Here is a 19,753-nt window from a genome sequence, read left to right as displayed (position 1 = left end):
AAGCAACGTATTCATTAAATATACAGAAATTCATGAAAACAGAAAGCATCCATTATAAATACATATTCCCAAATTTGAATCTAATATACATGCTTCTGATTTGAGTTCCTATCCTCTGAAATACTATCAACCCTTGTGTCACAGTGAAGGATCCTTATCTTTCAGAAGGAAAGCAATTACAGAAAAAGTGCAGCAAAGCAGGTCAGGATGACTGTACTCCCAAAGGTCAGAGGCTACAGAATGGCAGCAGCCCTCCTTCCTCAGCTCGAGACTGTACTGGATATTAAGCTAGCCTACCTTGAACACTGTGTATGTGCAGAGAAGAGTTTTAAGTACTGTAATGAAGCTGGGTTAAGAAAATGATGGAGAAAATAGGAAATAATCAGATACCAGATATGGAAAGCATAAGAAAACAGTTTTCCAGTGGGAAGGAGTTAAACGTGGAGAGACTTAACGCAATAAGTGTTCCACGAGAACTGCTCTAAAAACAGAAAGCTGAATAATCAAAAGCAGGGTAAATAAGGTAGGTGGACTGAGGAGCTTAGACCAGTCAGGCTTCCTGCCTGCAGTTACACATGGACTTCTCAGGAGGACAAAATACCTGGGTCAACAGTATAGTAACGCCCAGCTGGCAGCATGGCAGTGGTGTAGAATCACAGAAGTGTTAAGGCTGGAAAAGCTCTCTAACATAATGAAATCCAACCATCAGCTCATGCCGTGGCTGTGTCCCTCAGTGCCACACACACAGTTCTTGAGCTCCTGCAGGGACGGTGACTGCACCACCTCCCTGGACAGCCCATGCGTCTGCCTCACAGCTCTTTCTGAGAAGAAAGACTCAGCACACAAGGCACAGCACGTTTGTTTTCTAACAGGTGAACGTGGGTCCATTTGGGATGGCACCCCTGAACAGCTGAGAAGGTGTCCTGACCTACATGCATTTTGTACACTGCTAATGGAAACAAACTGACCAATGATCTCTAACTTGCCAGGCAATTTTAGAACACTATTTTGAATGTATCCGTGAAATACTTAATACGTAAAGCATGGCGTTAAAAGTATTGGCCCTTTCTTTCAACAAGAAAAAACTACGGGGGGGGCCGTTCCTGCCCGCGGGCCAATCAAACACCACAGAACCACCGGTGGGGACGGTGATGGGGGAGACGAGCTGTCACTCAACGTGGGGCGGGATCACCTCAGGGATTGCTGCGCGCGCGCATGCGCTCTTCCCGCTTCAGGCGTGCGGCCGTTGGCGCATGCTCGTGCTGCGCAGTGCCGTTGTGCTGCTGGCCGCGGGCTCGCGTCTCTGCTGTAGCTTGGATCCCTTCCTTCCCCCCGTCGGAAAGGAATGAGCGGGCACGCAGAGGTATGGCAGGCCCTCCTCCCTGTCCTCTCCAGCGCCCAAGGCCCGGAGTTGCGGCTTTTGCCTTGAGCCTTTGAAATTAGTGGAAAAAGTTGAAAGGAGAAGTGTGAGGCTCGCGTGTGCAGGAGCTTTGGGAGCAGCGTCCCTGCAGAAGCGCTGGGCGTTCAGACCTCTGTCGCTGTCTGTATATACAAACGTGACCACTGACAGCCATGCAGTTCGTGCGGCTTGCCCTCCACGTGGCGTCCTGTTTATGCATTCAGGTGATGAGGAAGCCACGTGGGTCACAGCACTGTGAAGCAGCAGGTGGTCACCTTCAGTTGTCCCTCTGTTGCTCTTTGCCAAGGGAGCAGCAGGCAACAGTGCCAGTAGGGTTCTGTGGTGCAGAACAGGCTTTTCATCCCAGCCCCAGTTTCCTTTCCTTTACTTTTGAGAGTTTTAGTGTATATGGTGGCATGCATGCTCTCCAGTCCCCTTTTTGTCAGCTGGCCTTTCAAATCACAGAATCAGAGAATGATATGAGTTGAAAAGGACCACAATGATCATCTAGTTTCAACCCCCTGCTGTATGCAGGGTCACCAACCAGCAGACCAGGCTGCCCAGAGCCACATCCAGCCTGGCCTTGAATGCCTCCAGGGATGGGGCATCCACAGCCTCCTTGGACAACCTGTTCCAGTGCGTCATCACAGTGTGCAGACTGGAAAAATAATTTTTACTTCTTATTGACTTTTTTTTTTTTCTCATTTGTAGGTTAAAGTGAAAATACCTTTTGGAAGCAAACAACTGGATGCTATCTTTAATGTCCCGGAGAAGAAATTAAGATATGGAGTGATTCTTACCCATGGAGCTGGAGGAGATATGAATTTCCCTCAGTTAGTTTCTTTGGCAGCCTACCTTGCATCACAGGGAATTCTGTGCCTGCGGTTTACTTGTAAAGGCCTTAACATTGCTTATAGAACTAAAGCTTACAAAACAGTTGTGGTAAGAAGTGACCAAATGCTGCCAAAGCTTAGACCCATGGATGTAAAGAGTTTACATATATATTTAAATATATAAATGTATTTACATTCTTTCTGATTCCGAGTTTCTTAATTTACCAGCAAAGATTATTCAAGCAACAATGGGAAGATGAGAAGTGATAGTTAGCTAAATGGAGCAGTGCTAACGTGCAAAAAGAGCAGGGACAGTTCTCATATGAGCTTAAGGAGAGAAAGACAAACTTGAGAAAAGTATTTGAAGAGAGCGAGGATGTTCTGTAGGGCAATCTGTAGGTGGGAAAAATGAAAAAAAATTGATTAGGGTGAAAATGGGAGGTAGATATTACAGAAAGGTTTGGTTGAGGAGGAGAGTAAATGAAAATATATGGCTTTAGGAGAGGTTTTTCAGAAGAAGGAAGCTGAGCTGGGTATTCTGGATCTCTGAAGGTTTGGGAATGAGAGGAGAAGACTTCAAGGTGACAGATGAAGGACGGCGGATGTGTAGGGAACAGATGCAGGAGAATTTGAGGCAAGAGGTTGGGTGTAGTTGAGCGTAGCATATGAAATCCCTAAAATCTAAGTAGTTTTGATTTCAAAATCAATTTAAATTGTTATATGGCCATGTTCATCTATTCTGCTCTTCTATATATTCATCTATTTCTGCTGCTACTATGTTATTTAAAATGTTTTTCTATACCTAGCTTTTGTTAAAATGAACAATGTTTTGCTGTAGTTATATCAGCCTAGAGTCTCTTGTTCTGGAGTGTGGAGGAGGGAGTGGAAATGCTCCCCTGATTATCTGGCTACTTTTGCTAGGGCATAAGAAGGTAGCTTGGGCATTTTGTATCTGGCATCAGACACTTCCATTGTAGAACTAAGTTCAGTTAAGGAATTAATTTGCATGATGTCATTGTAATTATATTACATAGTTGTATGTTACCTTGAAGTTGGGCTTTGCTAGCTTTAATGTGGGTCTGTTTTGTATTTTTTTTTTATTTTTTGTGTGCGTGTGTGTGTGTAAACATGGTGTTGTTGAGTTTAATGCTGATGTGTAAAGATAATTTAAGGACCTCTGTTAAGATAACATCCAATTAGTTAGCACTTGAAAACAGAAAAAAATTGTTGCTGAATTTTTTCTGTTCTGTCTGACTGTATCTTAAATGTTTTTTTTTTTTTTTGTTGGAAAAATGTTACCGTAAGCCTCAGGGTTGGATATTTGTATTACCTCTTTTTTTTTTGCATTTTACTGGACTAAGAGTATGTAGGTAGGTAAGCTGATACACTTAATACTTGAATCGCTCAACATTTTGTTAACTTGATGTGTGCTGAAAGTGCTTCCCATTTTGTGTTTTAGTGTCTGCAAACAAACAAAAATGCTCAACCACTTAGCTGTCTTAATTTTTACTGTAACATTTCTTTCTTCTTGCATTTTTTTAGGAATACTTGAAGCTTTCTGATGATTATAAGCTTTCAGGTGTCTTCCTTGCAGGTATGGTTTTTGTTATCCATAATTTTCTTGTATACTGACTGTAATGAAAATGATCTGTAATTCCTCCATTCTTGGAGTCTGTCCTGCTTTGGTGAGAAGTGAAAGAACAGATGTGGGTGACAGTTTTCAGTTTTCAGAAGGCACCTAAATCTCGGTGTCTAACATAGGCACAAGCTGAAAAAACTCCCTGGTCAATATTGCTTAGGCAGAGCAGTTCAGCTAGGAGCATCTTCTTCACAGAGAATTGAATGCCCTGTAATCTTTGTAAATTGACTACAAGTCCAGTGATTGCAGTGGGAACATAGATGCCAAGCTCATTTAGAGATCTGGATTTGGGTGTCCTACAAGCTCTTTAACTGATGGATGAGCCCAGTGGGTGTACAGCTTAGCTGTCTCATGGCTGGTTTTTGAACAACACTGCTTCTTGGATCACAGGTGGGAATATCTAGCCTGATATTTTCCCAGAATTTTTTTTTAAATGTGATCATCTGGATCTATTCACTGTCCTCATGATACTGGAGATCTCTTAGAAGGATGAGGAAAAGTTCAGAAGACTTAGTTTTGCAGATAGTTTGGGAGAAAACTTGCTTATCACTTGTAACTTGCAAGGCTGTTCTCTGATAGAACTCTGAGTTCTCTGATGGTCCCCATGGACTTTCCCAATTAAACTTCTTGAAGAATCCTAGTTAACTGGTAAACAGCTATTTTCCCAAAGCAGATTTTGATATATAATTCTAGTGGCAGATAGAATATCAACTACATTGTGTGAAAATGGGAAGTAGATGGGAGTAACTAGGAATAACTTGATACTGGAAACTTAGAATGTTGTCCGACTAAGCGAAACCAAATCTGCCCTGATGCAAGTTAATCCCACTGGAATTCAACCACTTCTGACACTCAATTATAGAGCATTGTCAGCTCGTACGGTTCTTCTTTGAGGAGATATTTTGATATCTACTCAGTGTTATTAACTGACCTCATGTTTACAGGTTCATTCTTTTTTTTTTTTTTTTTTTAACCCTTTTTGCATTTAAGTTGAAATTTGTTGTGTGCATAAACAGTTGTTGGATGAGTTTTGGTAGTAAGGAGCATAAAACTTTGTTTTGTTCTATGATATTTAAGGCTGTTTGAAAAAAATCAATGGAAGGTAATTGCATTGTTGTTTGAAATTCCAGGGATCTGTAGTGTAGGACCTGTCTTTCTCTCCCTCTCCTCCACCAATAGCAAGAGTTGCTGTTCTTCTCAGTATTACAAAAGATCCCTGTCCATTTATCTTCTTTTTCTTTCTTTTTTAAATGAAATCATACTACAGCCAGACAATTATCTTTAGCAGAAATATGCTAAATTTATAATTTGTACTTTTCATAGAGTAGATAAGTATATCTACCAGTTCACTAAAATACATTCATTTTGATTGGTTTTATAAGTTGTTAACACTAAGAATGCAGATGAGGTGATGGTGAATATACTTTTTTCCTTTATTTCAACATGGGAGAAAGGCCGTTCTATGGGCTCACGAGCTGCTGCCTCTGTGATACATCAGCTGACCCAGGATGGTAATAATGATGACTTCATTCAGGGTCTGATTTGCTTATCATACCCTTTGCATCAACCAAAACTGCAGTCCAAGCTCCGGGATGAAGATTTATTATTTATCAGGTGCCCGGTGCTGTTTGTCTCAGGATCAGCAGATGAGATGTGTGAAAAAGTGAGTATCCTTGTAAATCTCTCTGTGACAGCATAGTGTGGAGAAACAGGAATGAGTCTGAGTGATGTTTGTAGTGATATCCACAGCTGTAACTTTGATTAGCAATCTTCTCTAAATATAGATCTCTGATGGAAGATTTAGGTAGAAAACTTCATCGGATTTAGAGAAACCTGAGCTGATTTCTTTTATATTTTAGCATGTCTGGATCATGTTTGATCATCTGCTTTAGGAAATTTATCTTTTTGTAAATAAATAATTCTGATTTTAATGTGTTGTCCTTTTTTATTATGATAGATTTTACAAATTAAGCAGCACGTGGAAGAGGCAAGTTATTTGCTGTTCCATTTCTACCATTTCAAGTCACAACAACTGAGTGCTGCTCTTGTACTAATCTACCTTCATCACATTTTCGTGACATTCTTCTAGCAAAGCAGTTCTACCTGCAAGTCAGCCATTTATGATAGTACTGTTTTTGTTGAGAACAGGTGTGCAGTGATCAGAATGCAGTGTTTTTCTGTCTTGATTTCTTGCGAGGTAGATATCTTTTCTTCTTGAATACTTCAGCTTGAATTTGGGACAGTGTGTAATGTACATGCAAAAAAACCATTTTGTTTTTAAAAGCTGCCTATTATGTTTTGCATAGGCAAAGTGAGAGATGTGTGCATTCTACAATTAATAGCAGCTAATTTTCTAAATTTCTCATTCTTATTTGCCTATAGCAATTGTTAGAACGCGTGGCAAGCAAAATGAAAGCCCCTAAAAAAATCCATTGGATTGATAAGGCAAACCATGGGATGGCAGTTAAAGGCCGAACAGAAGATGATGTCATGGAAGAAATAAATGTACAAGTTTTTTCTTGGCTTAGAGAGAATATTGAACTGGAGCACCAATGATTTGCAGTGGTTGAGTAATATCTTCAGTTGGCTTTTCTGAAATGCAACACATCAGCTGGAGTTGTGTTTTTGAACGCAAGTATTTTCCAAGGACTAAAATGTATATTTTTTATATTCATAAAAAATATTTACAAGACAATAAAGAACATTTTAAAGGAAAGATGGAAAATCTATCAAATTAGTCTGAACAGTACTGTTTTTAGTAACTCCATTTGAAAAGTATGTAATATTTAATGTGCCGCATTACCAAGTAAATATCGTTGGTGTCTTTTATGTATTCAAATATTATTTTAAAACCAAATTTTTTGATGCATTTATCAGCTGAATTAATACGTGTGAGCTGAAATGGCTGGGTTGGTCCTGAGAAAAGCATCTTGATGCTGTCTTCTGAGGTGATTGTCTCATCCCCATTGCCAAGAGTTCCCCAAAACCTCTTTTGGTTTTGAAAAGTTAAGCATGTGAACCAGATATAATAGTCTTTCATCACAAGATGCCTCAAGAATGCTGATAATCCCAACAATAACATGCAGTAAGCGTGGTACATATCTGAATGTTTACAGCCAATTTCTAAAGGAACATAAAATAGCCTTACGGGTTTGAAGGTGGCAGTGTTACAGAGAAAATAAATCCTCACTTTTGATGGGGGAGTTATGTTCAAACTTGAGAACTGGATGAATTTAAACTCAACTTTACATCTGTCAGAACAGAATTTGGAGATGAGGTTGGTATATTCGTAAGTTCAGCTCCTTAATATCTGTGGAAAAACAGCTCCCTCAGCCTTTTTCCATAAGGAGGGGCGCTCCAGCCCTCTGATCATCTTCGTGGTTGTCCTCAGCACTTGCTCAGACAGCTCCTTGTCCTTATGCTGGGGGCCCCAGAGCTGAATCTAAGCATCTATCTCCCACTCACCCCCTTCTCCACCCTCTTCCAAGTGATGCAGCAGAACATGTTATGGAGACTATCATTAGACCCTAACGTTTTGTTCCTTCAACTCTACCACAGTGTTTCTCTGCTCTTACTCCATATAGAGTCCCTCCCATGAAATGCCATCCTTCTCAAACTGATCCTGAGTGGGTTTCCCACAGGCTGCAGCTCTCCAGGCACTGTTCCAACATGGCTCCATAGCATGGGGCCCACTGTGCAGGAGTGGTCTGCTTCAGCGTGAGTCCTCACAGATGGCAGTTCCCACAGCACTCCTTCCCCACTGCAGGATTCTCTCCATGGGCTGCAGCTCCAGTCTGAGACTGCTCCTGTGGGGACTCTGGTTTACTTTTGCTAGTCAGTGCTCCATGTTACTTTTTTTTTTTTTTTTTACATTGTGGTAGCATCTTTGAAAAATCATGGAACTTAATTTTTGTATCTAATATGCCTATAGTGTTCTAAAGTGATGTATTTTTCCTTCAGATTGAAAAATACATTACAAACCCCACAGTCATTGTCTTTGGGAATATTGCCTCTCTCAGAAGGAACAAAATGATGGTCTGAGAAAGAGCACTTTGGATACATACACTGGGGATAGATTTGCAGGTTTCATCTGGACATTTTTGCAGAACATATTTGTAACTAGTCTCAGTATACTGAATATTCTGTCTCAGTTTATTGAGAGTATCTACTTGAAAAGTATCTCAGAAGCGTAACAAATGGCTGTTATAAACATGGTTTTTATTTAAAAAAAATATAAAAATTGTAGTGTTTTTTGAACAAGGCTCCATCACTATTGCATGATAAAAAGGAAATAGGTGGTGGCTGGTTTTCTTCCGTATGTAGATCATGACAGAGTAAACTTTATAATATCCACTGAGGTTTTAATTAAATGTTTCCTTCTTTTCTTAAGAAGTGATTTTGAATGTAGGTAAATACAAAAAAAAAAAAATCTTTCTGTCAGAGTTCATCTTTGGTCTGTAATCAAAAAAGAATAAACATTTTTCAGTTAATTGAAAACTCAAATTTCAACTGTCTAGTCCTGAAAATACAGTAATAAATGTTTCTAACCATTATAACAGTCCGGAAACTGATAAGATACTATGCGGTATCGAGCAATAATTGTTCCAGTCTGGTTGAATCTGAACTAAATACATTCAACACTGTACATTTAACACTTTATGTGTTGTACCTTTTTTCTGTGGCAAGTGCATGGAAAAAGGTCATCCTCAGGCTGCTGCACTTTCTCCATGCCGTCTCTGATTTTTGGCTCACTCACTTGCAAACTGGAGTATTCCTAGGTTTTAGAAAGGAAGGTGACATCAGTTCATAAACTTACGACATTATATACTCAATTGTAAATAATGCAACAGCTCAACTGAATAATTCCATAAAAATTGTAGAGCTACAGTCTGTTACTCCATCCACACTGTGACACAGAAAGAGTAAGCAGATACTTAACTGTTGACAGGAACCCCTTCGGGTGCCTCACTGCAGTTTCAGTATCTTGGTGCTAATGCACAGATATTTTCAGCTGTGGTTCATGGAGTGTGTGTCTGATGTGGAATTCTTTGATCATTGTGAGCAACATATTATTGTACATTACATCAAGATTTATAGGATCTGATTGCTTCTCTCACACCACCAGCATAGTCTCAAGGAGCTTCATAGGAAACAACTGCAAACAATGTTTATATACCAACTGAAGTTTTTAATTGTTGCTGCATGCTTTATGGTTTCAAGTACTGCATTGGCCAATTTCCAGCAGCTGTGTTGTGTGAATTCTCTTTCTGGGATTTCTATTTTTGTAGTGGTAGCAGTTAAAAATATACTTACCTGGAAAAGTTTGAAATAGTAGCAAAAGATGTGATCGCCCATGAGATTGTTTCTTGCAAATTCTTGTCCAGATTTTGCAATCTTTTTTGCCTGTCAAAGATAACAAAGTTTTGTTTTGTTTGTGTGTTTGTTTGTTTGTTTGTTTTTAACAATTCTGTAAAAACAGTTCTTTCAGGGTGCTTGTATTGATTCCAGAGTCATGTATAGCATTGGCAGTTCAGAATAACTTATCACTGATATTTATCTAGTGTTTAAAAGTCCCTGCTCTGAATTGTCCATGAAATGATAAATGTAAATCTCTTACTGATGAATGGAAAGGATCAGAAATTTATGCATTCTTAACCTTATAAGTAAGGCAGTCTCCAAAATACAATATAGTTTCCAAACTAAGGGCAGTATTATGTACTTTTAAAAAGTACTTTTATGCAGTTGATGACATTTATTCTGATGTCCTTTCAGAAGGAAACAATAGGGTTTTTTAAAAAATAAATGCACTTTTACTTCCTTTATTTTGTCAAGAAACATTGCTGAGTACTTCTAAACGTGTATTTTACCTCTTCATCATGCTCTTTCGCCCACTGTAGTTTTTCTAGTAGATCACTCAGGTCACTTTTAAATGGAATGTAGTGTTTCCATGGCTGCAGCTCATTATAAAAATGCTCATAGTAGATGGAGTCTTGCTTTAGCACTACACTGTTTCCTGCTAGTAGATAAGGTAATCTATATGCTGCCACTGTGCCATCAATATTAATTTGGTATTTATACTGGAAAAAAAATGACCATATGTTATTAACAGACAAGATGCAAATAGCTTGGTTAGAGTGTATTAATCTGAGGGCACTGGTATTACTGACTTGCCGATATTGAGAAATGTAGGATTGGCTAGGCAAGCAGCAGTTTTTAAGTAGCTTTTGTTATTTAGTTTGGAATTCATCACAGTGCAGGGTACACAGAGATGCCCTCTTCATCAGTTAAGTTCTCCGGAATTCTTAGACGCTCATCCTTGGATGTGAGGGTAGATGTGCCACTTCATCCACTGATTTTCCCACTATGTTAGTTATGTTAGTAGTCCTGATCGCTGAATCAGGAAAAAGAAATAAAAAGGAACTTGGAGTTATTAGATTACAAAAGGTTCTACAGAACCTTCAGATGTAAATCAAATATCATTATTCTCAATCTTAAGAGCTACACTGCAAGTTAATCCCAGTGGAGGGATGCCTATTCATGCTTGTCATTGGTGTTGTGCTGAAAAACTAAAATCATTTTATTATAACTAATATTTACAAAATTATTTGATAGTGGGAAACATTCTCCAAAAATGATTAGTGGCTTACCTTAAAAAAATCAAAAAATGAAATGTGCTTGACAATGGGGCCATAAAGGTTCTCATCATGTTTAAAAAAAAAGAAGTTTGTGAAAGCAGCATCTATAATCTCTGGATATTTTCTACTGAGCTTTACAAGTTCAAGCCTCTCTTTGCGGCTGTCACGTCCTCTCCAGAATGCTGTGGTATTCTTGTCTTCCCATGATGGGCCAGTATTTGCTTGAACTGACATCATATCCAGACTGACCCTGAAGGAGAAAGAAATGATTTGATAGTGATGCCTCTGGAATTATTTTACATGTGATTTTAATTATTTAAGTGCAGTTACTTGAAATAACTTAGGAGTACTAATAGGAAAATACCAAAGATGAAAGGAAGTCATAAGTACACCCATATATGTATTGTATCAGTAATTCTTACAGTGATAAAAAAGGTAAGGAATGTAGAGTTCATAGAATCGTCACAGAATGTCCTGGGTTGAAAAGGACCACAATGATCATCTAGTTTCAACCCCCCTGCTATGTGCAGGGTCGCCAACCACCAGACCAGGCTGCCCAGAGCCACATCCAGCCTGGCTTTGAATGGCTCCAGGGATGGGGCATCCACAACCTCCTTGGGCAACCTGTGTCACCACCCTCTGTGTGAAAAATTTCCTCCTAATATCTAACCTAAGCCTCCCCTGTCTCAGTTTAAAACCGTTCCCCCTTGTCCTATCACTATCCACCCTTGTAAATAGCTGTTCCCCCTCCTGTTTATATGTTCCCTTCAAGGCCACAATGAGGTCTCCCTGGAGCCTTCTACTCTCCAAGCTAAACAAGCCCAGTTCCCTCAACCTTTCCTCACAGGAGAGGTGCTCCAGCCCTCTGATCATCTTAGTGGCCCTCCTCTGGACTTGTTCTAAGAGTTTGGCATCTTTCTTTTGCTGGGGACCCTAGGCCTGGATGCAGTACTCCAGATGGAGTCTCGCAAGAGCTGATTAGAGGGGCACAATCACTTCTCTCTCCCTGCTGGCCACCAAATTCACAGCTTTGTCCCAAGATGGCATCCAAGACAACACCAATGACAACACTGTGTATGGAAAGAGGACCCATCAGCTGCCCAAGGAAAAAAGTGGCTAGAAGTGGATATGATTGTCAGACAGATGGGTGAGACAGGGTAATGCACTAACTGATAACGGTGACGAGGCAGCCATGATTAGTCCAAAGCAAAGTTTGTATGTAACTAGCTAAATAGAATATAATTAAATTACTTAAAAGCCCCGCTGAATTAAAGCACAAAAACTGTGGGAGTGGGGAGTAAGCAAAGGTTAGAAATCCAAACTTAATGCACTGTAGTAAGGCTAAAAATGACTAATGAAGAAACTGACTTTGTCATGTTCCAAGACAACAACAGGATTGTTATGATGGCCAGTTACCATCAGTAATCAGAGTGGGAGATGGCAGATTGCTGGTTGAGAATTCTGGCTACAAAGAACTATAAAAGACACGGTGTTCTAGAAAAATCAGGGAGAAAGAGTCCTGGCCACTGGTCAGCATGTTTCCTGAGGTGAAACAAAGGAAGCAAACAAAGTATCTGTGCTTAAAAATACACTTTCAGTGCTGTTTTCAGTGACTTGAACACATCTAGACAAATGGTTATTTTTGAAATGAAAGTGTAATAACATTTTTTGAATGAGAGTATGGTTTCATCCATGTAATTTATATGTTATATAATGGACAAATTGATTAATGCTAAGATACTGACTACATAGCTACTGCCTAACTACAGTGTGCCAATGTCTCAATGAATAAATAAAACAGTTAATTTACTGAAAAGATCTTTTTGGAAGATCATTCACTATGAGCTTTGAAAACAACTTAAAAGATTTCTTACCGTCCCATAGTCTCCAAAACCGAATCTGTTAAGTCATATGTTGGCATGACAATGTCTTTCGATTCACTGGACCCACACCATGAGAATATAGGGTGCAGGTTCTGAGGGGGTTTCTTTTTCTCCAGAGGCCAATCCCCCAAGTTAACAAAAAATTCTACATCTGGCATTTTCACCTAGACAGAAGTAAAGGAGGTACAAATTCTCAAATTAAAATATACATATACATGTAAAAATAGAATTAAAACCTACTGCTGACTCCCCACCACATATAAATATCTCAAAGCATTTCTCCTCAAAAAACACCCTTATTCTTCAATGCACAATGGCTGGTTACAGTCTAACATTTCAAAATTGTTCTTTGACTAGAATAAGTTTCATTAATTTTCTTATTAAATTTACAGAGAAATTAATCATGTGTTGAATATAAAAACCCTCCAAATGATTGACAATATTTTTCTCTAATGACTTAGCAGAGACATCCAGAAATTCCAAAGACAAAGACCCAAAACAATACTTCTTGTGTTCAGTACACACCCTGACGGAAAAGGTTTTGCATGCCTTCATTTCAAACACGGTTGGCTACACTTTCTAATTTTTAGCACTTAACTTCATTAGTACAGTGCCATCTAATGGTTATAACGGGCATAGAAAAGTGATGTGTTATATTTCATCTACATCATAAAATCATTGAATCTTTCATCAACCAGCACCCCCAAATCCTTCTCCTCAGTGCTGCTCTCAACCCATTCTCCTCCCAGGCTGTACCTGCGCTTGGGATTGCCTCGACTCAAATGCACAACCTTGCACTTGGCCTTATTGAACTTCATGAGATTGGTATGGGTCCATCTTTCAAGCCTGTTCAGGTCTCTCTGGATAGCATACCTTCCCACTAGCATGTCAACTGCACCACTCAGCTTGGTGTCATCTGCAAACTTGCTGAGAGTGCACTCAATCCCACTGTCCACGTTGCCTACAAAGACGTTCAGTAGCACCAGTCCCAGCACCGATCCCTAAGGAATGCTCAGTGACAAGCATTCAACAGGCTAAATTGGCTTCTTTAGCACAATAGATATACTGCCTTTCAGTGGCACTATCTAATAGAATACTAATTCTGAGCATATAGAAAAAATTACATTTCTTTCATTTATATAGTCTGCTAATGTGTATATTTGTCATAAAAGAAAATTATACAACTTGAAAGAAACATACTTGATTTTTGGATGATAAACCCAAGTTGTTCCAATTGCCTTATCTTTCAAGATGCTTTTAAAAATGTGTTTGTTACTTCTGAATATATTTGCAATGATTAATTTTAGGTAAACAACTCCATACTTCAATAGCTCCTGTCTCTTTCTTTCCTTTTAAAGACAAGTGCTTTGTCTTTTTACAGTCAAAAATAATAGATACTGCTCAACTCCAATATCTCGATATTGCTGTTGCTACTGACATTTCTGTGTGCTGAAACTTCAGCTCTGCTATATTCTGTTAGTATGTACACAATTTTTTTTTTTTTTTTTTTTTTTTTTTTTTTTTAACAGATATTTCCTAGAAAAGAGTCTGTACAGTGCTTTTTTGCTTGAGTTTCCCCACATGCCCTGATGGGACTTTAGTGCTTTCCAACTTAAAGGAAAATTAATCGGATCTTTCCATTATCAAGAAAATAAGAGCTTTTTAAGAGAAACAGCAACAAATTATATTGAAGTATACTTCTTAAGCAAAAGTCTAATAAATTAGAACATACAGAATAAAGGACTATATTGATATACTCACTTTTCTCGTCAAAGAAAGAAGTATAGCATCCATGAAAATTCTGAAGCCAACATGTTCCCCATACGTCTTTATATAAACCTAAAAATAACCCAAAATTTTACTGGTCTGGTATTTTCAACATCAGAGAATGGCTGACACAATTTGTAGCTTTTTTAATAACTTAGTAACTAGTCAGACTGTATGGATTTTATAGATTTATTAATCAGCTGGGACACTTTACAAATCTCTCTCTAATTCATGATGGGAAAGGAGTGTGGTGGAAGACATGTTTTGCTTGTTTTTGTAGACATTTTAGATCTGTCTCATGGAAACAGAAACTGGTTGTTCGTTTCTATTGTATTTTATTGTTCTCACATCCATAACAAACTACTGAAGTAAGTTCAGTTTTATTACAGGGAATTGTAGCTCTCATCTCAGTTGAGCTAGGTGGTATGTCTTCACCTCAGAGTTATGCACAACGTAGTTCACTGATGGATGATCATGACACTCCACGGTAATATTTCAGAGAACAGAAAACAGAACTACTATTCAAGAGACTTAGTTCTGTTCCCAGTACTCATACTGATTGCTCAGAAAGTAATTTGCCTTCACTGTGCTTCAATTGCTTTAGTTGTAACACGGACAAAAAGCATTTTTCAAAGCAGAACAGATATTAATAGCTTATATACAAACTGCAAAGAATTCAGTTACAAGGACAGAGAAGCCAGCAAAAGAAGTTTCTTAAAGAACAGATAACAAGAGGCCTTTCAGCTGGAAACAACCAAGAAGCCTAATTGTATCACTTGCCACCAAATCCCCACAATTACTTCAGATCAACCCATACTGTACCTCATTGTCTTTGATGGTGTAATGACACAAGCTCTGTCTTTGCCCAAACCTCTGTGGGATTTCTATTGCAATCTTATCTGGATCAACAACAGGAAAATTTGCTAGGTCTCTTTGAATCTGTGGAAAGACCTGAGGACAGTTCATCTCTTCCAGCCATACACTGCTCTCCTCCTGAGGGCAGTCACAGTTTTCATGGTAAACCGGTCCTGTTAAGAACATATTTAACAGTTGTTTTTTTCAGTAAGTCACAGTATAAAGCCACTGAGATCAGAAAAAGGAGTCAGGCACTAGGTGCTAGTACTTTAGGGCCAAATCTTCAGCAACTCTAAATAGATATGGGCTGTTGGCTTTTTTTTTTTTTTTTTTTTTTACTACAATGGAATCATGCCTATCTACATCAGCTTCTTTGTGAACCCTCCACATATACTTGCTTGGAATTAGATTCACAGCATTTGTTCCTTTTTACTATAGTGAATAGTACACATAGGACACTTACAAATAGTCCATAATTCCAATGGGATTTGATAGTCATCAACATTTCCAGAGAAGTGCTAAGGCCCTGCATAATTCTATGCTAATCCTTGAAAACACTCCAGGAGACAGTTTCTGAGAAAAAGCCACAATATGAAGTCTATGCAGTGTGCTGCTTCTTACCTTTTAAAATATATGGAGACTTCGCAACATGTTTATCTTTGGTTTTGACTTCTATTTTCAGGCTTTTGTAGCTTGCATACATCCTATACCTCACAATGAAGGAACCATCTTTCCTGTCCAAAACTTGCACACCAACCCGAGTGAACTGTTCATCAGGAGCAGTGATCTTCACCTGGAATGCATTTTCACCTGGTGATGAAGTGAACCTACCAAGAGAATAAGCAAGAGCTTAAATAAGAAGCAAACACACAACAGTTTTCTTATTTTTCTCCATTATTTTTAAAGTCGATGGGTTTCCAGCGACTTCACTGAGCAGTACTAAGTACTTTATCAGCACATCCTAATGTTCACAAAGCAAGCATGATTTTCCTGAAGATAATTTTTGTCAGGTTACCTCAAATGAGTCATGCTCTTAGAAACACTAGGTATCAAAACATTTCCACTCAGATATTCTTGAACATATCTTGAAAACTACTTGGTGCTCTACATACTGAACAGTGTTGGAAATATGTTTTTTGCTTTGAATACTTGGGAACAGAGTACCTTTAAAAATCCAGTGGAGAGTGGAGCTCTTGGTTAGTAATAACTCAGATGTAAAATAAGAAGGTAGAAAGCACAGAAATAAATGGATCTTGGTGAATATAAATATATATATTATATATATATATATCAGAACAAGCTTCATTTTACCAGCTTAGCAATACTGTTTTGTTGTTGTTGTTGTTTTTGTTTTTTTTCATACTTGGAAGCAAAATAATTCCAATTTATTTCTTTTCCAGATATTACTTAGAGAAGTAAAGAACGAAGTTAAACTTCTAATAAAGTTTGCAATCCTTAATCTTTATGGAAGGTTGTGAGGGGAAAAAAGGGATATCACAAATGTTGGTGTTTTTGGTAGGGAAAAAATACTATAGCAGGACCACATTCAACTACAGCAGATCATTCAACTATGTATTTGTCCAGACCTACAAGAGAGCTGCCAGTTCAATTGGAAATATTTGCTCTCCAAGATAAGTCGAATTGGCAGCTGCCAGGCTTGTGAGGTCAGGACTTATCTCCTGTAGGAAGCTGCAGAAGAGGTATGGAGAACCTTGTCACATCCCTGGACTGGGCTGAGGTGTGGCTGAGGCATCTCTCTAGACCTAGGAATTGCGAAGTCTTGGAGTAATCACTATGGAATCAGACTAATGTGGAGTCCATTACTGTAAGGATACCTGGATAAAGCCACGCAGCCCTGGTTAGGGAGGAAATGAGAAGGTACACTGATGAAATGGAAAGCCACATATTTCTCCTGAACACTAAGTTTACCTACTTACATTCCTACAAATCATAGAATTGTTCGAGTTGGAGACAGTCTTAAAGGCCATCTAGTCCAACTCCCCTGCAATGCACAGGGACACGTACAGCTTGATCAGGTTGCTCAGAGCCCCGTCCAGCCTGATTTTGAATGTCTCCAAGGACAGAGCATCCACCACCATGAAGTCACCTAATGGTCTACAGCATACACCCTAAATGACTTTACTCATCTGGAGCCACTGTGTGAGAGAAACACTCATATTTATAACAGTGGAAATAGGCAGGACAGTCACATAGCTAAACTGTAAATTAAACACCCCACGTACTTGCATTTGCTATGTATTTGATAAAGCTGATTGAACCATAAATTGTTGCCTGGACCAACGATAGACTGTTTAGCATTTTAGGTTTTTTCATCTCATCCCATTGCTAGTATACACGCAAACACATCAGAAGCTGCTCGAGGAAGGTCACACCGCCACACGCCTGGTGTGCGGAGGTAAATGCTGGAGGAGGGCAAACAGAAAGCCCTGTTTTTCCCTCCTCGTAATTTATTTCATCATCTTGACCGGCAGCGGGAAGGCGGACGGCTCCTCCGAGGTAACAAAGTAACTTTTCGACCGATCTCTCGCGCTTTTCTTCCCATCGGCGAAGAGCAAAGTCTGCGGGAACAGCTGCCGCACTTACCTCCGCCCCTCGGTGTCCACGGCCTGCAGGTAGAAGTAGCGAGCGGGCAGCACGGCCTCGGCGCGCAGCCCCGGCCCCCATACGGCGCTGCGCTCGGCGCTCAGCCGGCCCCCGCCGCCCCCGGCAGCGCCCAGCGCGAGGACCCCCAGCGCCACGCACCACCGCCAAATGCTACACATTGACAGGGCTACCCCCGACCGAACCGCACCGCCGAGGAGCCGGGGGAGCGCAGCGAGGCTGGGAAGCAGCCGGGAAGGCCGGGACCCTCGTCCTTCCCTCACCGCCGCACCGGGGCGTTCCGCATGGGGGGCGGGGAGGGAGCGGGACGCGCGGCGCCTTGTCCCCTCGCGGGTGGCTGCGAGAGCGGCCGGCCGGCTCTGCTCAGCGCAGCATCCCGCAGCGAGCGAAGGAGAGAGGGAGGGGGGCGGACTCCCGCCTCCTCCGGCGGCCACCCGAGCCGCGGGCGGGCAGCACTTCCCTGAGCGGCGCTGCTGGGAGATGTAGTCCTGCGGGCCGGCGGCGGACCGAGCCGGGATGGCCCGGAGCTCCCGCAGAGCCGCAGCGCCCCGAGCGGCTGAGCAGCTCTGCTGTGACACCAAGGGTCGTCTCGGCGGAACGAGCCGGCTTTGTCTCTGCTTTTTGTGCTGTCGTTGGGTTCTCGGCATTACACATCGAAGTCTCCCAGTGTTTGTGCTGGCTATTTAACGGTGGTGTGAGAAGTGAAAGAGTTTAGCGTCCTATAACCGGGCGCAGCTAAGGGCCATATGGTTATGGAGTCACAGAATCACACAGGATTGTAGGGGTTGGAGGCCACGCTGGAGATCGTTGAGTCTGACTTAAACTGGTCAATGAAGTCTGAGCTACAGAGGAAAAAGTTGAAATTTCTCCAAATGGATGAGCTGGTGGATCAGACAAGACATGCATTGTTGAGATGGTAGTACAAAGGTGTAAGCACTGCTAAGGCACCAGGCATCCAGGTGTGCAGACTGCGTATGTCCGCTGTGTATAAGGACAGCTGTGCCAGAGAAAGTCACAGAATCACAGAACGGCACAGAAGGGATCTCAAGGATCACGAATCTCCAGCCCTCCCACTACAGGCAGGGCCACCAACCTCCACATTTAGTACTAGATCCTACCCTATACTTCATAACACAGTAATGAGCCACAGGTGGGACTGGAACAAATGAGATCCCAGTGGATCTCATATCTGGGTTTCATAGGAATTGTAGGTGTGGCATGTACTGCTTACCTGACTGCTGACTGTGTCCTCGATGAGCTGGATCCACAAGTTTATCAGTATGAACAGCTAAACAGAGAGGGCTTGTCACATTCTCTGTGTCTGAACAATACCAGAGTTGCTTCTCCATTTTTGCCCCTGGAGTGTTTAAGGCCTGCCTCACTGGGATCATGGTCATCCTGATCCAGAGGGTGGCAACCCTGCCCACAACAGAGGGATGGAACTGTATGTTCTATAAAGTCCCTTCCAACCCAAGTCATTCTATAATCCTTTGATTCTTTAGAATAGTTCTTAACAAATACTGAGTATGAAAAACCTGGATTTCCAAATTAGGAAGACACCATGGAAAAGGTTAACAGGTATTTAACCTATCAGAGAAGTTTGTTGTTGTTGTTGTTGTTGTTGTTTTGTTGTTGTTGTTGTTTTTTTTAGGGCTTGAAATGAGGCTCAAGAGGTTTCAAAAGAATCCTCTGTTTCTTGAAAATGCTCATAGCTAATACCAGACTGAAAGCAGAGCAGCTCCATTTGCACAGAAGAGCAAGTACAGAGAGCACGAGACACTGTCATTTTATATATACATATATAACTGCATATGTGTACACATATACCAAAATGCTTTTTTTGGTCATCTATCCATGGTAATATTCTCAAAATGAAAGCTTTGTGGAAGAGCTTCAGTTGCATGAGATACTTACAATTTCTCTTCATAGTTTTTCTTGTCTTAAGGCAAGCAATACGGAACATTGAACCTCATTATTAAAGAGTCTTGAATTTTGAAGAAATTTTACATTTTGAAATACTGCAAATATGTTTGTATATTAAAAAAAAAACAAACACACACACACACAATAAATCAATTGCTTTGAGGAAATCACAGGTCATGATTTTAATAATTTTTAAT

General features: G+C 40.4%; 2 protein-coding genes across 3 annotated transcripts; one reads left to right on the top strand and one right to left on the bottom strand.

Moving 5' to 3' along the window:
• The first annotated feature begins 1,038 nt into the window (after positions 1-1,038).
• On the top strand, positions 1,039-7,673 carry TEX30 (testis expressed 30). Of its 2 annotated transcripts, XM_031613730.2 has the most exons (5): positions 1,040-1,363; positions 2,111-2,341; positions 3,775-3,826; positions 5,326-5,534; positions 6,254-7,673. In XM_031613730.2, the coding sequence occupies exons 1-5, from the start codon at positions 1,346-1,348 to the stop codon at positions 6,425-6,427; spliced, it is 684 nt and encodes a 227-aa protein (XP_031469590.2). In that variant the 5' UTR covers positions 1,040-1,345; the 3' UTR covers positions 6,428-7,673. The 2 variants fall into 2 exon arrangements, with proteins under 2 accessions (XP_089985283.1, XP_031469590.2); XM_090129157.1 differs by lacking the exon at positions 3,775-3,826 and having other exon boundaries at positions 1,039-1,363; positions 5,322-5,534.
• A 418-nt stretch (positions 7,674-8,091) lies between these two features.
• On the bottom strand, positions 8,092-18,074 carry POGLUT2 (protein O-glucosyltransferase 2). The gene is made up of 10 exons (XM_031613728.2): positions 17,616-18,074; positions 15,633-15,838; positions 14,979-15,184; positions 14,151-14,228; positions 12,381-12,553; positions 10,519-10,756; positions 9,739-9,948; positions 9,185-9,274; positions 8,541-8,645; positions 8,092-8,326 (listed from the first exon to the last, which is right to left on the bottom strand). Exons 1-10 carry the CDS (start codon positions 17,792-17,794, stop codon positions 8,309-8,311), a joined length of 1,503 nt encoding a protein of 500 aa, XP_031469588.2. The 5' UTR covers positions 17,795-18,074; the 3' UTR covers positions 8,092-8,308.
• Positions 18,075-19,753: the final 1,679 nt, after the last annotated feature.

Source organism: Phasianus colchicus, chromosome 1, assembly GCF_987193195.1.
Source record: "Phasianus colchicus chromosome 1, bPhaCol1.hap1.1, whole genome shotgun sequence".
Taxonomy (NCBI): domain Eukaryota; kingdom Metazoa; phylum Chordata; class Aves; order Galliformes; family Phasianidae; genus Phasianus; species Phasianus colchicus.
The sequence above is the reverse complement of the archived record's forward strand: the minus strand, read 5'-3'. Positions and strand labels throughout refer to the sequence as shown.

What these genes read in the sequence shown, in the direction of transcription:
- TEX30 (XM_031613730.2), top strand. An exon ending in AAGCTTACAAAACAGTTGTG is followed by an intron (nt 2,342 to 3,774) that starts GTAAGAAGTGAC and finishes GCATTTTTTTAG; the next exon opens with GAATACTTGAAGCTTTCTGA. An exon ending in TTCAGGTGTCTTCCTTGCAG is followed by an intron (nt 3,827 to 5,325) that starts GTATGGTTTTTG and finishes CATGGGAGAAAG; the next exon opens with GCCGTTCTATGGGCTCACGA.
- POGLUT2 (XM_031613728.2), bottom strand. Translation starts at nt 17,794, where the DNA reads ATGTGTAGCATTTGGCGGTGGTGCGTGGCGCTGGGGGTCCTCGCGCTG. An exon ending in GTCTCCATATATTTTAAAAG is followed by an intron (nt 15,185 to 15,632) that starts GTAAGAAGCAGC and finishes TGTTCTTAACAG; the next exon opens with GACCGGTTTACCATGAAAAC. An exon ending in CATTTTTTGATTTTTTTAAG is followed by an intron (nt 9,949 to 10,518) that starts GTAAGCCACTAA and finishes TTTTTTTTCCAG; the next exon opens with TATAAATACCAAATTAATAT.